This window comes from Monodon monoceros, unplaced genomic scaffold (genome assembly GCF_005190385.1).
Source record: "Monodon monoceros isolate NGI ecotype Baffin Bay Population unplaced genomic scaffold, NGI_Narwhal_1 Super_Scaffold_3, whole genome shotgun sequence".
NCBI classification, from domain to species: domain Eukaryota; kingdom Metazoa; phylum Chordata; class Mammalia; order Artiodactyla; family Monodontidae; genus Monodon; species Monodon monoceros.
Genome location: NW_021703780.1, coordinates 94,734,359 through 94,748,527, shown reverse-complemented (window position 1 = coordinate 94,748,527; position 14,169 = coordinate 94,734,359). Strand labels below are relative to the sequence as shown.

At 38.8% G+C, this 14,169-nt stretch overlaps 1 protein-coding gene across 4 annotated transcripts in view; it reads left to right on the top strand.

Moving 5' to 3' along the window:
* RAD18 (RAD18 E3 ubiquitin protein ligase) overlaps positions 1-14,169 on the top strand; it is a 116,793-nt gene that overhangs the window by 62,622 nt on the left and 40,002 nt on the right. For 3 of the 4 annotated variants that reach the window (XM_029244090.1, XM_029244089.1, XM_029244093.1), the window contains exons 8-9: positions 87-163; positions 1,472-1,532. The exons of the other annotated variant lie outside the window; for it this stretch is intronic. In XM_029244090.1, coding sequence (XP_029099923.1) covers positions 87-163; positions 1,472-1,532 — 138 coding nt within the window. The remainder of the gene's footprint in view (positions 1-86; positions 164-1,471; positions 1,533-14,169) is intronic. 4 annotated transcript variants of the gene reach the window in all.

The window sequence follows — 14,169 nt, the reverse complement described above, 5'->3', positions numbered from 1 at the left end:
AGCTTCAGTGTTAAGAGTTTATATAACCAGGGTACATTGAGCAACACCATGTAATTAATATTGGCTATATGCCCTTATTTTAACAGCTGCTGAAATAGTTCAAGAAATTGAAAATGTGGAGAAGACTAGGATGCGTCTTGAAGCTAGTAAACTCAACGAAAGCGTATGTTGGTGGTCTTTTTCAGTATCTCGGTAGAAATGAAGGAAGGAAAAGTCGAATACCCTACAAATTAAAGCAAACCAGTGTTAAATCTGTTCAGTGGGAAATGTACTAGAACACATTTCCATTTAATGTATTATGATTTACTTGCAGCTCATTTTAGCATTTTTATCATATTTAGAAGTCTTCTGGCACAAGATCAATCCAAAGTAGAGTTTATTGATGAATTACAGTTTTATGGAAAAAAGCATGTGCCCGTACATCAGGTAACCTTGGTATTGGTCCTTTTTCTGGTGGTTGCATTTAATAAGTTCTTTAACATTTAACCTCTGTGGCCCTTAAGATCTTCATCTGTAAAACTCAGGGGGTTAACTATATCATCTCTAAGATCCCCTTTTAGCTCTGGCATTCTGCAATTCTATGGTTATACTGATGGTGAAATTAAGTAATTTTAAGAGTTGATGAGGATTGAGCATCTATTGAGCTTACTGAGGGAATCAGAGACCTAAATTTCTTCACTGTTGCCTTCCTCTAGCTTGATGGTCCAAAACTTGAGGAAAGGATACCAAAGAAGAAAATAGCCATTGTGTCCTTTGACACTGGAGGAAGTGTTTTGGGCTCTCCCAAGTAGACTTTTTTTCTAGACCATCGGTAATGTGTTTGTAAGGAAAGCAACAACCTTAGGGAAGTAAGTTTATAATCAGATAGTAGAAAAAAATGAGATTTTCATTGACTTTACTATTACCTGTGTGCTAACTATAAGATGGAGACTATAATGAATCGTGTAAGTACATTTCAGATCTTTTAAGTCTAAAATTTTAAAAAGTGAATTAGAAATTTCACACGTGAAGTCTTGTATTATTGCATTTTCTCTGTATACCTTTGTGTAGACTTGGAAAAGTTAGGCTGGAAAAGGTAGAAGACAAACAAGAAGATCTGCCTTGTTAATGATCTGCTAAATGTCGCTTTAGTCTTGTAGTTTTATGTTACCTATTGTAGTAATGAATGTGGAAAATTAAATATTGAAAGTAGGCAACTTAATTGATTGTTGTCTTAATACTTCATAAATTCTAATGGAATCAGTGTTGCATTTTCTACGATGAAAAAAAGTAATGAGTAAAATGTATGTTAATTACAATATTCAAGAGAAGTAAACAGGAGTTAATCTTCCTAAGTCTATATAAAACAGACATGAGAGATTATTTTCCTCTATTTTAAACATCCCCATTTGAGATTTTAAAGTTTATAATACTAATTTCTATTTTTTGTCATTTTTGGTAATTTTTAATTAAGAATTTTTGGATTTTTTAGATAATGGTTTTTACAAAGGACCAAACAGAAAAGGAAATAGATGAAATTCACAGTAACTATCGTAAGTTATGTGATGTTTTCTTTGTTTACAAAGAACTTGGGTTACAGTTTTTCATCTTAAGTATTTTTATATTAATGTTTAATACAAACTTTCTTGTTAATATTACTTAAGAGACTGAATTTTGGTTGAGTGTTTACTCAAGACAGTGACCTTTTTTTGTAACTGTGTGTGCTCTTTGATTTGTGACTAACATTCTACTTTGAGCTTATCACTAAGCACTTTGCAAATATTAATTAGTTGCTCTCAAAGCATCTCTGTGAGAAGAAAATGGGATTAAAATGGAAACATTCCTGACTGGCCATCCTGTCCTCAGGCCAGTGACAGTATTTATGTAAAGAATTTCAGCACTCTGTAGCTTGCATATTTATGCTGAAGATGGTTTTCATTTTATTCATTATTACCAGCTTCCCAACTTTATCGCTTCATTTTCCTTAAATGACCTTTATATGTATCTTTCTCAGTGCTAGCACATTACTGTTTTGTCAATTAGATAGCTGCTTATTCTTTGGCTGGTTGGTTGGTTTTTAGTTTAAGTTTAAATTTAAGTGCCTGGCAAACAGTAGATAGTTAATATTTGCTGAAAGAATATTCCACACACGATACGCCTTAGTTGTGCCAAAAGAATTGTGTTTTCTTTTTTCACTTCTTAAGCTTTGAAGCGGCAGATACAGCTGTGATCTGTGTGGGGCGGGAGGATGAAGTACACAGGCACTAGATGTAGTTGTGATGGCCCGAGCCTTCTCGGAGTAGGGAAAGGAGGCTGGAGGATTCACGGACCAGAGGCTGAACCACAAAAGTTACAGCGCTGGTGCTCTAAAGATAGACAGATGTGATCGATCCTCTTTGATCAACCTTTGGGAAGCCAAAGTAATTTTTCTTGATACAGGAGCTAGAGAATATCAGATGATCACTGAAGTGGCAAAGCTAAAGCCTGTAACAACAAGGAAACCAGAAAATTTGCATGGAACAAAAATAATTTAAATCACTAAAGGGTGGTATCTAACAATTATGCTACACTAAAGAAAACGTGGGTTAGATATAGGCAAGAAAATATACAAATATCTATTGCCCACCATTTAAATATCTTTAAAAACTTTAATTTTACTAAATAGGTCAACATACTAAATTAATTCATTTAGCTCTAAAATAAACCTTGGTATATACTTTTTTTTTTTAAACCTTTTGGGCACTTCCTAAAGCTCAAGCACTTATTATTAACATTATAGTGTAGTTGCAGTTTGATTTAGTATCAGGATCTAAATATACCATTGATGGTTCTTCTGTTTTTTAAACCTTTTAATTAATGTTTTAATGTACGTGAGTTTTTAATTTTTTTAATTTACTTTTTGGCTGTGTGGGGTCTTTGTTGCTGCGCGCAGGCTTTCTCTAGTTGCAGAGAGCAGGGGCTACTCTTCGTTGCGGTGCACGGCCTTCTCATTTTGGTGGCTTCTCTTGTTGTGGAGCACGGGCTGTAGGCACGTGGGCTTCAGTAGTTGTGGCACACGGGCTCAGTAGTTGTGGCTCGCGGGCTCTAGAGTGCAGGCTCAGTAGTTGTGGTGCACGGGCTTAGTTGCTCCGTGGCTTGTGAGATCTTCCCGGACCAGGGCTCGAACCCGTGTCTCCTGCATTGGCAGGCGGATTCTCAACCACTGCGCCACCAGGGAAGCCCATGTATGTGGTTTTTAAGCACATTTCTCTAAGGCTTATTAAAAACTGACTCCTCGCCACATCCTTGTCTCCGTCTTCATTTCCTAGAATTAACAACTGTCAAATCTTTTGGCTTTTGTTTTAGTAATTACCTTCATGTTTATAAAAGATTATTCTTTCTGCTATTTCTTGAAGTGTTTCAGTTTTCCATGTTAACAATTGATTGAAGTCCTAATTTGAAAAATGAAAATTTAGCTCTTTTGTACATCCTGACTCTTACCTTCTCCTCCCTCCCAATTTCTGAATATTGTCATAATTTTTTATAAGGTCAGTATTAGTTAGAGACATTGTATACAGTTTGAACCAGGCAACATACAATACTATGGTTATGAAGTGTGTCGGAGTATGCCACCACCCAAGAATATGCCACCATGACATGTTGCTTTGAGCAGAAGGCAATTGAGAAGCAGCAGAAAGGAAAGCTCTCTGCCTTCCCCCATTTGCCTAAGTGTAGGACACAATTACAAAGGTGTCTGTCCCTCCTCCCCTCTCTATCCCTAGAAGTAAGTTAGTCTTTCCTGTTGACGGAGAAGGCTCTGACTTAAATCAGCATAGCAGACTTCACTCTTGTTTACTGTGTTTTTCCTGGCCATCTCCCCATAACTGGCCTCCCACACACCTTTCTTTTTTTTTTTTTTTTTTTAATCTAGCTGAAGATGGTATTTAAGCCAGTGTTCTAAGTCACCTCCAAGTGGCTTAGAGTTACTTATTTTTCTCTGGGTATCTTCCATATATACATGAGGTATACATGTTAAAAAAATCTGTTTGTTTTTCTCATGTAAATTTGTCTTTTGTTATAAAGCCCCAGCTAAGAACTGAGAAGGTTAGAAGCGGGATTATTTTTCTGCCCTTACAGTTGTAATTCCTTTTAGGAAAACATTCTGTTTTCTCTATAATTAGTAATTTTATTTGCTTAGTTTTCTATTTATCTGATATTAATTTTAGTTTTCTATTTATCTGATATTAATTTATCTGTAAACTTTCCATGAGAAATGTCAGTGACTTCCTATTTACATTGAAACTCATAGATTATTTATCAACTCACTATTTTCTCCAGAGCATCTTACCTGAAGCAGCCCCCAGCCCTTTTCCAGGCTACTGTGACCGTGCTTTGGGCCTCCTTCATAGCTACCCTGGAATTTCCTTTCACCAGCCTTCTGGGTATTCTCTCCTCCCTCCTGTGTCAGTTCACCTGTTTCAGGATCCAAATCTGCCTCTTCTTTTTCCTTGTTTTGGTGGAATACATTTTTCCAGGCAAGTCTCTCGGGGAAAAAAAGGGTATATGGAGGAATACTTTTTGAGTCCATACATAGCTGGAAATATTACTTTTACTATTGACTTATTATTTGGCTTAGATAAATTGCCCACATAGCTAGTAAAAAGCAGGACTGGAAATTAAACCCACATTCATCCCATGCTCAATTTGAAGCCCTTTGCACTGTAGCATGCTTTGAATCTGAGTGAATAGCTTCTATGTTGAGAACTTCTTTTGAGTGGGGGTGGGGGTGCGCTAAGCTTTAGTTTCAGGTTATCTTGCTTAAAAAAAAGCTTAATTTTATGAATGAGTTACTTTGGTAGTTTTGTGATGATATATCTTTCTTATTTTCTTTAGCAGTCTTTTGGATAGATTTATCTTCACGAGTCCCTCTTTTAGAAGAGGAGAGAAACAGTGAAATCAATTTGAGGCTTAGTTGCAGATCTGTAGAAAGTGTATTTGATACAGAGTTGAATCAAATGAGTTTATTGAGTTACCTGTGGGTTTCAGGTTGCAAATGCTTTTGGTAGGTCGTCTTAATTAAGACTGAATTGCTCCAGTAAGAGGCGGAATCTTAGCCTGAAGGAAGTTACTCTACTTGCCTAACTGCCATGACAGACATATTTTGGGGATCTTCACGCTCTTCACCTTGGTAAAATATAGTTTTATACGCTGCCAAGAAAAAAAAGACAAACCTCCAGTGAACACTCCGGGATTACCTCCTGTAACTTTTCCTGAGAGCACCAGCTTAATCCTGTTAAGTAGGCAAGGCATTTTAGCTTAATATGTTCCTTTGTTTTTTTAATTTGGTTGTTCACTAATTCAGTAAATGTTTATTGAGCATCTACTATGTGCTAGCTGTTCTTCTAGGTAGTGAGTATAGAGCAGTGAGCAAGACACATAAATTTCTCGTCATGGAGCTTATATTCTAATAGCAGACGGATAAATAACAGTAAATCAGCAGATGACTAACAGTTTTAGGTGGCAGATGCTATAAAGAAAATAAAGCAGAGTAATTTATAGAAATTATGGGGACATTAGATAATGTAGTCAAGAAAAGGTTTTTCTTGAGGAGTTGACATTTGAGATGAGTCATAAGTAAAAAAAAAAATCGAAATGGGCTTCCCTGGTGGCACAGTGGTTGAGAATCTGCCTGCCAATGCAGGGGACACGGGTTTGAGCCCTGGTCTGGGAAGATCCCACATGCCACGGAGCAACTAGGCCCGTGAGCCACAACTACTGAGCCTGCGCATCTGGAGCTTGTGCTCTGCGACAGTGAGAGGCCCGCGCACCGCGATGAAGAGTGGCCCCTGCTTGCCGCAACTAGAGAAAGCCCTCGTGCAGAAACGAAGACCCAACACAGCCAAAAAATAAAATTAAATAAATAAAAAATGACGTAAAATTACAAAAAACAAAACAAAACAATATTGCTAGCGGAACTTCCCTGGTGGCGCAGTGGTTAAGACTCCACGCTCCTAATGCAGGGGGCTTGGGTTTGATCCCCGGTCAGGCGCAGACAAAAAAAAAAAAAAAAAATTGAAATGAAAATAAAGGCAGCCATTCACAGAGCCGGAGGAAGAGTATTGCAGGCAGAGGGAGCATCAGGGGCAGAGGTGCTGAGGTAGACACAGCGTCGGCGGGTGTGAGTAGAGTGTAGTAAGCGAAGCGGAAGAGTGGTGTACAGGGAGGCAGGGCCAGGTCCCGGAAGGAAAGACCTTGTAAGAGTGTACTGGGCTTTACTCTTCCTGCAGTGGGAAGTCATTGGAGAGTTTAGAAAGACAAGTAATACGATTTTACTTATGTCTAAAAAGATGGCATCTGCTGAATAGAGAATAAATTGTAAGGTGGCAAGAAATAGTAAGAAAACTAACCGAAAGGCTCTTCACACAGGCCACATTTATGGATCACCCAGACAGTATTCTAGGTATTGGGAATATAACATTAAAGAAACAGACCAAGTCTCTGCCCACATGGAGCTTACACTGTATTGGGAATAGTCAGACAGTAAGCAAACGAGTAAGGTGTGTCAGATAGTGATACATGCTATGAAGAGACTTAAGGTAGGGGTAGAAAGTGATGGAGCTGCTCGACCAGAAGGGCTCCTTTAAGAAGGGTGATGTGATGTTTGAGAAGAGACCTGAATGAAGTGAGGCCATTTTAGTAAATTAGGTCAGGCATGTGGCATTTCTAGAGTGGTAGCAGAAGTAAAATACACAATTCAAGGTAAACTTTCAAAGTAGAACCAATAGTACTTGCTGATGAATTTAATATAGGGGGTGAATAAAAGAGGAATCAAGAATGACCCCTGCACTTTTGGTTCAAGCACCTGGAGAGTGATGATGCCATTTACTGAGATGGATACCAGGGTGAGGATTGTGGATGGGGAAATGGAATCAAAATTCCTATTTTGTCTGTGTTAAGTTTTGGGTTTTAGTGGATATCCACGTGGAAAAGAGAATTAGGCATGAATGGATGAATGTATCTAACTAAAAAGACATGTGCTTTAAAATTGTATACTTAGATACAATTAGCTGGGAGAAGAGTTCTGTGGGGAACAGAGCCTAAGGCTAAGCCCTGGGGCACCCCAACTTTTAGAGCAACAATTCTCAGTTCTCTAAGCCTCTGTACACTCTTAAAATTTGTCTAGGGCACCAAAGAGCTTTCATTTATGTGGGTTATAGTTGTTGATATGTATCATATTACAGATTAAAGCTTGGGGGACTTCTGCTTCTGGCCAAGACAGAATAATTGGGACCTGATATACAACAACCCCCCCCCGCCCCCCCCCAAAAAAACAACAAACAACCACTGTAAATGGACAAAACATATGAAATAGTTTTCAAGACGTTAGACATTAGGTAACAAAGGACAGGAATCTCTGAGAGATGGAAAAATTTATTATATGAGCCCTATAATAGAGTTTCTAGGCTCCTAGTCGGGCAGGGAGATCCTAGGCAGAGCTTGGAGGGCTCTGAGTTGAGGAGAAAGAAAGACCAGAGAAACTGAAGGAGCTGAAGTTTGCAAGACAGAGTGCGGAGAAGAGAAAGTTGCACTGAAGAGAGAACCCCGGGGGTCTGCAGAAGGTCACCTTGTGAGTTCATTCAGTGCACAAAGTTTGTTCACAAAGCCCTCTGGAAGACCACCAATATTTGGAAACTAAATAATACACTTCCAAATAACACATGGGTCTAAGAAAAATTAAAACCGAGAAATTTCAAAAATATTTATTAACTTATTTAAAAACAACAATAAATTCATTATATTAACATAAATCATAAATGGCATATTTTGGTAAAAAGATAACTTTCCCAGCACAGAAAAATCAAAGTAAATGGAGATTTCTACTCCTAGCCCAGATGGAATAACAGACTGTATTTACTTTTCTCCCTTAAAAGCTAGAAAACCAGATGAAATATATAAATCAGTAGATTTTCAGGTATTGGAAAAAGGTAGCACAGGACTGTTTCCCCTGAGAGAAAGAAAACAAATAAGATGGTGAGCTCTACAGGTCCAGCAGCTTGCAGGCAGCTTTAAGGTCCCAGGTGGGGGAACCTCAAAATAATCACTAAATAGGTACAACAATATAAAATTAACAATATCCTATTGAAATTACCAGGAATTCAAAGAAGCAAAAAAATAACATCCTAGAAAAGAGAAAAATCAATTAATAGAACCAGACCCAGCAATGACAGAGACGATGAAACTAGTAGATAAAACTGTTTAAACAACATTTACAAATATGTTCTTTAGAAGAAGGAAGAATGAGGGAGGGTCATGCTGAGTTGAGAAATGGACAGTATTAAAAAAAGACCAAAAAGGGAGTTCCCTGGCAGTCCAGTGGTTAGGAGTCCTTGCTTTCACTGACCCGGGTTTGATCCCTGGTTGGGGAACTAGATCCCAGAAGGCGCACAGTGTGGCCAAAAAACGAAAACAAAAACAAAAAAAACAAATGGAATTCCTTAGATGACATACATATTTGAATTGAAAAATATTCTGGCTGAGGTAAATGCAGATTAGGGAATAAATTGAACTGAATGAAAGGACGTCATAGCAATGTGTGTTGCAGCTAAAGCAATGCTTAGAAGGAAATGTGTAGCATTAAAAGCTTATATTAAAAAAGAGAAGAGGTTTTAAATTTGTTATCTATGCTTTCATCTTAAGAAACTAGGAAAAGAAGGGCAAATTCCATCCTAAGTAAGCAGATGGAAAGTAACAGTGAAGAGCAGAAATCAGTGAAATTGAAGACAGAAAAATAACAGAGAAAATCTATGAAACCACAAGCTGTTTGTAAAGGTCAACAAAATTGGGAACCCTCTAGCAAGCCTGATTAGGACAAAAAGAGAGAAAGCACAAATTGCCAATATCAGCAATAAAAGAGGGAGAATTACTAAGTATCCTATTGATATTAAAAGAACAGTAAGGGAATATTATGAATAACTTCATGCCAGTCAGTGTGGAAACATACATGAAATGGACAAATTTCTTGAAAGACACAAATTACCAAACCTTACTCAAGAAGAAATAGATAAGGTTGAATAGCCCTATATCTAGTTAATGAATTGAATTTGCATCCCCAGGAAGAAAACTCCAGATCCAGTTGGCATCGCTGGTGTGAATTCTATGAAACACATAAGGAAGGAAATAATACCAATTCTACAAAATTTTTTCTAAAAAATTGAAAAGGAAGGAATACTTCCTACCTCATTTTATGAAGCTAAAGTTTCCATGAAAGTTAAAACCAGACAAGGATAGTATAATAAAAAGTTCTGACCAATATTCCTCATGAACATAGATGCAAAAATTCTTAACAATATTTTAGTAAATCAAATCCAGCACAACATAAAAAGGATAATGCATTATAACCAAGTGGAATTTATCCTAAGAATGCAAGATTGGTTTAATGTTAGAAAATTGATCAATATAATTCAGTGTATTAACAGACTGGAAAAAAAACCACTATAATTTTATAAGTAGATGCAGAATAAGTATATGTCAAAGTTGAACACCCATTAGTAATAAAAACTCTCACTAAATGAGAATTTTTTTAATCTGGTATAGCAGGGATCCCCAACCCCTGGGCCGTGGACCGGTACCAGTCCACGGCCTGTTAGGAACCGGGCTGCACAGCAGGAGGTGAGCGGCGGGCGAGCGAGTGAAGCTTCATCTGCCGCTCCCCATTGCTCCCATTACCGCCTGAACCATCCCCCAACCCCGGTCGGTGGAAAACTTGTCTTCCATGAAATCAGTCCCTGGTGCAAAAAGGTTGGGGACCGCTGTGGTATAGGATATCTGAAAAACCTACAACTAACATCATATTTAATGGTAAAATATTGAATGCTTCTCTTCTGACTAGGAACAGGGTAGAGAAGTCTGTTCTTACCACTTTTGTTCAGCATTGTACCGTGGGTCCTTGCCAGTGTGACAAGGCAAGAAAGAGAAGTAATATTCAGATTTGAAAGGAAGAAATAAGACTTCTTGTTCACAGTTGACATGATCATCTTTCACAAGTAGTATGAATCGTAAAAGAAAAAGAAAAAAGTGATAAATTATATTTCATTAAAACAAAAGCTTTTACACTTCAGAAGACAAATATGAAGGGACTTCCCTGGCAGTCCAGTTGTTAAGACTCCATGTTTCCACTGCAGGGGGCGTGGGTTCGATTCCTGGTAGGGAAACTAAGATCCCACATGCTGCATGGTGTGGCAAAAAAAAAAAAAAAAAAAGACGAAAATGAAAAAGCAAGTCACAGATTGTGAGAAAATATTGTAAAATTTATATTTGACAAAGTGCTAGTATCTGTATTATATAAAGAACTCTTAAAATTCAATAAGTCCTAGGATGTATTTTTTAAAAGCACAGATATTTAAACATCTTCAGAGAAGGAGATACTCAAATACCAAATAACCACATGAAAAGATACGGTTATTTTAATGGCAAAAAAGAAAAAAGAAAGAAAGAAAGGATAATCCCAAGTGCTGGCCAGGATGTAGAGCTAATGGAACTCTTATACATTGCTGGTGAGAATGTAATATGATACAGCCACTTAGATAAACAGTTTAGTAGTCTGTTATAAATGGAAACATAAAGCTACCTACCAGTAATTCTACTCCTAGCTATTTACCCAGCAGAAGTGAAAGCATATGTCCACATCTAGATTTTTATTTATTTATTTTTTATAAATTTATTTATTTTATTTATTTTTGGCTGCATTCAGTCTTTGTTGCTGCGTGCGGGCTTTCTCTAGTTGCGGTGAGCGGGGGCTGCTCTTCATTGTGGCGTGTGGGCTTCTCACTGCGGTGGCTTCTCGTTGCGGAGCATGGGCTCCAGGCGCATGGGCTTCGGTAGTTGTGGCACGCGGGCTCAGTAGTTGTGGTGCACAGGCTTAGTTGCTCCACAGCATGTGGAATCTTCCCGGACCAGGGCTCAAACCCATGACCCCTGCATTGGCAGGCGGATTCTTAACCACTGGGCCCCTAGGGAAGTCCCAATAGTTTACTTCTTTTTCGAGCTGAATGACACTCCACTCTCTGGATGTACCACAGTTTATTATCCATTAACCTAACGAAGGACATCTTGGTTGTTTCCTCTTTCCATTTTTAATGCACTCTGGCACTTTTTATTCTATTCTTTTTTTTTTTTTTGCAGTACGCGGGCCTCTCACTGCCGTGGCCTCTCCCGTTGCGGAGCACAGGCTCCAGACGCGCAGGCTCAGCAGCCATGGCTCACGGGCCCAGCCACTCCGTGGCATGTGGGATCTTCCCGGCCCGGGGCACGAACCCGTGTCCCCTGCATTGGCAGGCGGACTCTCAACCACTGCGCCACCAGGGAAGCCCCATCCTATTCTTATTATTGTTTTAAGAAAAAAATGCTGGTCTGGATCTACTAAGTTGTTTTCACAACCCACACTGTGTTTCAAAAGCACGGTCCCGTCCTAGGCTTATTTGTATGCAGTGGGAAAGATTCACAAGAGAGGGGGAAATAGATGATAGAGTAAAGGATAATTGCACATACTGTATCACTGAGAAGGCCTTAGTGATGGAATCCAGAGCATAAATTAGCAGTTGGCCCTTAATTGCAGCAAGGATCACCGTTTCATGCTAACTGCCAGGAAGATAGATCATGTGTGCACAGATGAAGTAGTGGTAGTTGGAAGACGACAGAGTTCCTGTTAGAAGTTTTCTGTAGTTTCAAAGTAGTGTGAGCCCAACTGAGATGGGAGTGTTGGAGGTTTGGAGAAAGTATGAAGTCGACATTTTGGAGAATTGTAAAGCAAAGTTTACTTGAGAAATGTAGAAATGTTGTACGATAGTGCTGAGTGCTTGTTTGACTTACGGTCATGAATTTAAAGTGAGGCTAGTCAGTTCAGGTTAAATGAATGAATCCTGAGTGAATGTTAGCCTTTAGTGTTAATCTGTTCTTCATCCATGTTTGCTGCGTGGGTGTCATAGGTAGTTGGGGAAAAAAAGACATGAGATTTTACTTTGGGAGACACTGACTTCAGACGCACTCTGTGATTTAAAGTAAATGAGTATGTATCTCAGTGACATCACTTTAGAGGCTAGAGTCTGTCCCACTCTTGGGATCCTGGTTTTGGTGCACCCCTGGGTTCATGGGCAGACCCAGAGATACTCTGGCTGTAAACGCTGCTCTAAAAAAAGAGCAGGTGAGGTGGTGAGGGCATGAAGGGCTTGACTTGGCACTAGAAAAGATTATGGTATTTCAACTTGGTGAGGCAGAAAGGGTGGTATGATTCAAGTATTAAAAATCTTGAAGAGTATGACTTGGTTCAATGTGGGCTTATTTGTCAGCTCCTACCACTGTCTGAACCACTTAAAACTTTTAAGAGGTAAATTCAGGGCATTGAGCCAGCAGAACTGAGACTTTAAACTCTAAGGTTCTCCTTGCCAAATGGCAGAACTCCTAAAATGAGGTGGAGAAATGAGTGGGAACAATTTTATTAGTGATAATCTCTTGGCATTGTTCATTTTTTGAGGGGTTATTGGACTTCTTGGGCCAAAGCCAAAGCTGTGGTTGCCATTTACTTTTTGCTTTCCAGCCTAGCTGTAGGGGTAATTAGATTTAAAAAGAAAATCTCTTCTAAACCTGGGATTTTATTACTTTAGAAGATAAAGTCATTAAGCCTCCTTAGCTGTTATGAGATTACTTTAGCAAGTTTCCTGAGTCATTCTAAATCCACAATCCATAAGTACACAACGGAGGAGCCTTACTAGCAGGAGAAGCCTTACTAGCAGAATGGCCCAGGCTGATCTGCTTAAATTATGTAGACCCCATAGTGCTGTGTTACCCTTGCCTAAGACAAACTACATAAGGATGGCAGTGGTGGTAGCCCATTGATTCCGGGGAGCTGAACAAGTACGAAGTAATTGTTCTCAAATGTATAGAGTTAAATAGGACTTAAAAGAAATCACCTAGCTTGTATTCTACATGAGATCTCACCTATTTCTGAAGAGCTAATTTTTTCTAGTAATCTTTATGGGCAGCTTATATTTTGCTGAAATTTTAACCAGTCTCTTATTTAAAATTTACCAGACACTTTGCAACCCAACACATTAGTTTCACTGGGAGTTTTCCATACACATACCGTGCACATAAATATGTTGGAATTAGGAGCATTCTGTCCCTAATGTCCAAAGAACAGTCACATGTATAGATCAGGAATATTGAAATGAATATGCAAATGGAGGGAAAACTGGCTTTTTCCAGAGGGGGACGGAAGTCCATCGAACCATCACCAGACAGGATTCTGCTTGTCTATAGACAAGAATTGTTTTCCATTGTGGTTGGTTATCTACAAATTACAGAACTGTAACATAGCTCAAGGGCAGTGGATGACTGGAATCCTGGAAGGGTGGCTCTAGAAAATGCATAGTTTTCAACCGAAGCACAAATTTTCCCCTAAACCCAGTTATTCATGGGAATAACTACAGGGAATATGATGGTTACTGGAGGAAAACAGTCTCAAAACTTTGTGTTAACTTCTTGCAGTATGACTCTTTCTAAAATGTATTTTTATAGGATCTACAACATTATTTTGGACCATGACTTAAGTGTTTAAGGTTGCTAGATAAGTAAGTACAGCCTCAGCTGTTTGAACCATGGTTCAGAATCACAAATAGATGTGTTCAAGTCCATGGTCGAATGACGAACGGCTACTCTTTATTGAGTAAATTAATGTACACTAATAATGGTGACCTGGAGGTCAGGCTTAAATTATCTTCAGAGGTGTTAAAGTAGTAGTAAATTAAGATTGATTAATTATAATATCCTAAGATAAGGTAGATTGGTGGTGGTGGGGATCTTAGATTATTAAAGGGGTTCTGATGGGAAACAGGCAAGAAATGTGAAGGAAAAAGGGGAAATTAAAGTAGGTATCCTATGTTTTTATACAACTTTCCTAGAAGTTTCTGCTTTTATACTCAGTTAATGTTCTTCCTCTTAGTACTCGGTTGTGTCTGGGAAGTTAGAATGGTGTCTTTTGGTTATATTTAAGAAAACAGCATCTTTCATGCTCTTATCAAAAAGCCTTTTTAGGGCTTCCCTGGTGGCGCAGTGGTTGAGAGTCTGCCTGCCGATGCAGGGGACACGGGTTCGTGCCCCGGTCCAGGAAGATCCCACATGCTGCGGAGCGACTAGGCCCGTGAGCCATGGCTGCTG